Raw genomic sequence first — 5,024 nt, 5'->3', positions numbered from 1 at the left:
AAGACTTGTCCTCAGGACAAGTGTTCTCCTGAGCTGGTAGATGGGCACAGGGAGACGAACAGCCCCCCTGTAATCCAGGAGGAAGCAGCTGCTGACCTGCTGAGCCACTCACATGCTCACAGGTGTCTCTGGGACCAGATGGGATCCACCCTAGGGGGATGAGGGAGCTGGTGGATGAGCTCCCCAAGCTGCTCTCCATCATTTCTCATCAGTGCTGGCTCCCCAGGGAGGTCCCAGAGGACTGGAGGTGCCAATGTGAGCCCATCCCCAAGAAGGGCTGGCAGGAGGATCTGGGGAACTCCAGGCCTGTCAGCCTGACCTCGGTGCCCAGCAAGGTTATGGAACAGATCACCTTGAGTGCCATCACACGGCACCCACAGGATGGCCGAGGGATCAGACCCAGCCAGTGTGGATTTCAATATTTGCATTGATGGTCTGGATGAGGGGATTGAGTCCACCATCTGCAAATTTGCAGCTGACACCAAGCTGGGTGTGAGTGTGGATCTGCTGGAGGGTAGGAGGGCTCTGCACAGGGCCCTGGACAGGCTGGATCCAGGGCCCAAATCCCACAAAGGGAAGTTTAACAAGACCAAGGGCCGGGTCCTGCACTTGGGCCACAACAACCCCTGCAGTGCTACAGGCTGGGGACAGAGTGGCTGGACAGTGGCCAGGCAGAAACAGACCTGAGGGGACTGCTGGACAGCAGGCTGGACATGAGGCAGCAGTGTGCCCAGGTGGCCAAGAAGGCCAATGGCTCCTGGCCTGGATCAGGAATGGTGTGGCCAGCAGGAGCAGAGCTGCTGTGCCAGCACTGATCTGTCCCCAGCTCTGCACACAGACATTGCTGCTGTAGCTGCAAAGGAAGGGAACAAAACAAGGGATCTCCAGTGAAAACTTTTCTGGGAGATCCTTTAGTTCGTTTAAAGCTACTGAGTGCACAGCTCCTCATTGACACAGTCTTTTGACCACAGAAAATATGGAGTGAAACAAAACAAGTCAGGGCACACACAGTGGCCTTGCTTTGTGAACATAATTGAAAATTAATCACAGGAAAAAAAAAAAAAAACAACTGCAAGCAAAGCAACAAGATGTATCAAAGATGACCTTTATTACAAATGATTTGCAAGAACTGGCCAGCAGTTTAATGTTTCTGAACTTGCCTAGTCATCAGTTTCCACATTGCAGCCTTGAGCTCCTGGTTCCTCAGGCTGTAGATGAGGGGGTTCAGGGCTGGAGGCACCACCGAGTACAGAACTGACAGTGCCAGATCCAGGGATGGCGAGGAGATGGAGGGGGGCTTCAGGTAGGCAAATGTGCCAGCACTGAGAAACAGGGAGAGCACGGCCAGGTGAGGGAGGCAGGTGGAAAAGGCTTTGTGCCGTCCCTGCTCAGAGGAGATCCTCAGCACAGCCCTGAAGATCTGCACATACGTGAAAACCATGAACACAAAACAGCCAAAATATAGAGCAGCACTTAGCACAATGAGCCCATGGTCCCTGAGTTTGGAGTGTGAGCAGGAAAGCTTGAGGATGTGTGGGATTTCACAGAAGAACTGGCCCAGGGCATTGCCATGGCACAGGGGCAGGGAAAATGTATTGGCCGTGTACAGCAGAGCATTGAGAAAGCCACTGGCCCAGGCAGCTGCTGCCATGTGGGCACAAGCTCTGCTGCCCAGGAGGGTCCCGTAGTGCAGGGGTTTGCAGATGGACACGTAGCGGTCGTAGCACATGATGGTCAGGAGGGAATACTCTGCTGAAATGAAAAATAGAAAAAGAAAGAGCTGTACAGCACATCCTGCATAGGAGATGGTCCTGGTGTCCCAGAGGGAATTGTGCATGGCTTTGGGGACAGTGGTGAGGATGGAGCCCAGGTCGGCGAGGGCCAGGTTGAGCAGGAAGAAGAACATGGGGCTGTGCAGGTGGTGGCCGCAGGCTACGGCGCTGATGACGAGGCCGTTGCCCAGGAGGGCAGCCAGGGAGATGCCCAGGAAGAGGCAGAAGTGCAGGAGCTGCAGCTGCCGCGTGTCTGCCAATGCCAGCAGGAGGAAGTGGCTGATGGAGCTGCTGTTGGACATTTGCTGTGTATGGACATGCCAACCTACAGAAGGAGGAAAGACAATGACATTTGAGGGGGGATTACTCACTGAAAAGTTAAAGCCCTCTCTCACAGACCATTCCCTACCACTAAACACCTCGCCTTGACCTTGACCTGCAGGACACCTGGGAGTCAGCCCTGACCCCCAGTCAGTGCAGGGGAACAGTGAGGGCAGGTGTGAGTCCTGGTGGTTGAACTTGGACGAAGAATCTCCTCGTAAGGATCGGAAGCTGCCGGGCTGAAGGAATGGGGATTGCTGGTGGCAGAATGAGACATTCTGCTGCACCAGGGGAGAACAGAGTCCAGTGAGGTAGGAGGATTGTCTGAGCCTTAGTGCACACTGAGGGGAGCTGCTCTGTCCCTGTGACCTCTTCCCAGCTGCCCTGGACTTGCAGTTTTTGAGCTCCAATCCTGTGCTATCCTAGAAAGCCAGGAGACACTGCTGAGAGCAGAGGGATCCCTGACACACAAAGTGACCCCTGCCTTTCCCTAAATCAGGGAGATTCGGCTCATTCCCAGCCTGCCCTGCCCAGAACTCCCCGGGGCAGAGGGAGCTGGGACACCCCATTGCTGTGCTCAGCCTGCACAGGAGGAGCCCAAGGGCTGGGCCTGAGCCTGCAGCTGGAACTGCCATTCCCAGAGAGCCCGTCAGCAATGCCAGCAGCACCTGGGCAAGGCAAGGAAAGAGAGAGCTGGGCCCTGAGGAAAAGCCTTTCCCTGCCCAGCCCTGCACAGCCCCTCCCAGGCAGCAGCAGTGCAGGACAGTGGCCCTCAGGCCCTGGTCAGCAGGCAATGGGCACATGGCAGGAGAGATGCCCTGCATCTCTGGGGCTGCTCTGCCGGCCCAGGAGGGGACTGAGGGCCCCGAGCCCCCGGGCTGAGGGCTGTGCTGGCTGGGAGGGGACACAAGAGCTGTGCTGCTCAGGGCAGTGTGTGCCCTGCAGGGCAGGGCCGGCAGGTGCCACATGTCCCCTGCAGCAGGGCTTCCCTCAGCACTGCCTCCCTCCCTCCCTGCCCACGGCTCTGCTGCTGGAGCTGTCCCAGCCCGAGCTGTTCCTGTGGCCCCGGGCTCCTTCCCTGCCAGAGCTGCCAGAGCCCAGCCCAGCCCTGGGCCAGCTCTGCCCTGCAGCTGCTGGGGGCTGCAGGATTAAAGAGCAGCTCCCCCAGGCCTGGGCACCATGGAAAAGTGATGCTGGATGGATCTGGAGGCTGGGGAAGTGGAGGCACTTGCTGAGGTTCCCAGGAATCCTCATCCTGATGCTTTAAGAGCCTCAGCCCTTGCTCTGCCCTGCACAGATAAGTTTCCATTGCTGCCAAGTTGAGTCAGGGAAAAATGGGAGCACAAATTCAGGAAAGCAGAAAGAAAAGCAGGAAACTCCTTCCCTGAATGAGCTCATGAAAAGTCCCCTCAGAAATTACCTGGGCATGAGCTGGAGCTCTGAGCAGCCCTGGCACACACAGCACCCTCTCCACAGCAGCAGGACCTACCCTGGCAGGAGTCACTCACTGCACCCACAGCTCCCCTCCAGCATCCATGGGAGCTGCCAGGCAGGCTGAGAGCTGCCCCTGGCAGGTGACAGATCCCCCGGCCTGGCCAAGAGCCCTCAGGGCTGCAGCACCTGCTCTGCACGACAGCCCTGGGCACCCCTGGCTGCAGCCCCAGCTTCAGCCCCTGCAGCCGTCCCTGGCAGCAGGAGCCGTCCTGCCCTGTCCCTCTGACGGTGCCCAGGGCAGCCCCGCTCTGGAGCACATCCTCCCCCAAAGCAGAAAGGGCAGCAGAGCCATCCTTACAGTGCTGTCAGTCCTGTCCTGGGTCAGCTTTAGGAGATCCCTGCAGCCAGAGACTGACTGTGTCTGAAGTGGTGAACATTTCTTCACAAAGAAACTCAGAATTTTCCTTCCAGGTGTTTAAGCCTCTGTCTGCTTCACAGCTCTCAGGTACCTGCAGGCAGTGCCCTCAGCCCTGTTGGGCTGGGAGTGAAGCTGCTCCTGAGGAGAAATGTCTTTTTAAAGCTCTTCTTGGTTGCCAGGAGGTGCCTCTGTTTCAGGAGCCCGGCTCAGCTCAGCAGCCCAGACACAGCACCAGGATTTTAATGACCCTCTTGGGGCTTTGGTGTTGTTTACATCAGACTCAGTCCCCAAGGGAGTGTTTAAAAAACTTCCTGAGAACTCCTAATCAGATTGAAACTCCAAAGTTTCTTGAAGTTTTAATGGGTCCCACTGACAGACATGACTGAGAAAATGTCCCCAGGTTCCAGTTAGAGCAGAATAGTGTAGGCACTGATGACAGGTGGGGACAAACAAGGCAAAGGTGTCTGTGATGCTGAGCAAACCTGCATGTGTTTCAGGAATGCAAAGGGCCAAGGCCTGAGCCCCAGCCCCTGCCAAGGCACATCCTGTCCCTCCCTCAGTGCTCAGGGCTCTTCCCGGCCCACTGGGATGTGGGGATGTGCAATGCCAAGGGCAGCAGCATGGGGCGGCCCCTGCCAGGCTGCTGAGCAGGGACAAGGAGGCAATGAGGCCCCAGGCCTGCAAGGGTCACTTGTCTCCTCCTCATGGCTCAGGCCCAGGCCCAGCAGCCATGGCCAAAGTGCTGCAGGAGTTGGCTCTGTCAGGGCCTTGCAGCTGCTGCCCATCCCTGTGCCCTGTGCAGCCCAGGCTGTGCTACGGTGTCCGTGCCCTGCGCCTCTGTCCCTGCAGGCTGTCGTCATCCCCCGGCTGCCCCACCTGGCTGGGCCCTTCCTTTGCTGACAGCTCTGCGTCCTGCCTGCCTCTGCCTGGCCACACAGAGCCTTGGGCTGCTCCAGACTCTTTCTGGGGGACGTGTTGCAGCACAGCCCTGCCCTGGGACAGAAATTCCTCTCCCTCTGCGTCCAGTCTGGTCCTCCACTGCTGCCCTTGGTATCATTCTTTATTTTTGAAGCTATTTT

At 57.5% G+C, this 5,024-nt stretch overlaps 1 protein-coding gene across 1 annotated transcript; it reads right to left on the bottom strand.

Moving 5' to 3' along the window:
- Positions 1 to 1,141: 1,141 nt before the first annotated feature.
- Positions 1,142 to 2,074, bottom strand: LOC136303474 (olfactory receptor 14J1-like). The gene has a single exon (XM_066207136.1). It carries the CDS (start codon positions 2,072 to 2,074, stop codon positions 1,142 to 1,144), a length of 933 nt encoding a protein of 310 aa, XP_066063233.1.
- Between the last annotated feature and the right edge of the window lie 2,950 nt (positions 2,075 to 5,024).

The sequence above is a fragment of the Chamaea fasciata genome, unplaced genomic scaffold (assembly GCF_029207755.1).
Source record: "Chamaea fasciata isolate MVZ Bird 193981 ecotype frontalis unplaced genomic scaffold, bChaFas1.0.hap1 SCAF_35, whole genome shotgun sequence".
Classification (NCBI taxonomy): Eukaryota; Metazoa; Chordata; class Aves; order Passeriformes; family Sylviidae; genus Chamaea; species Chamaea fasciata.
This window is presented reverse-complemented; position numbering and strand designations above follow the sequence as displayed.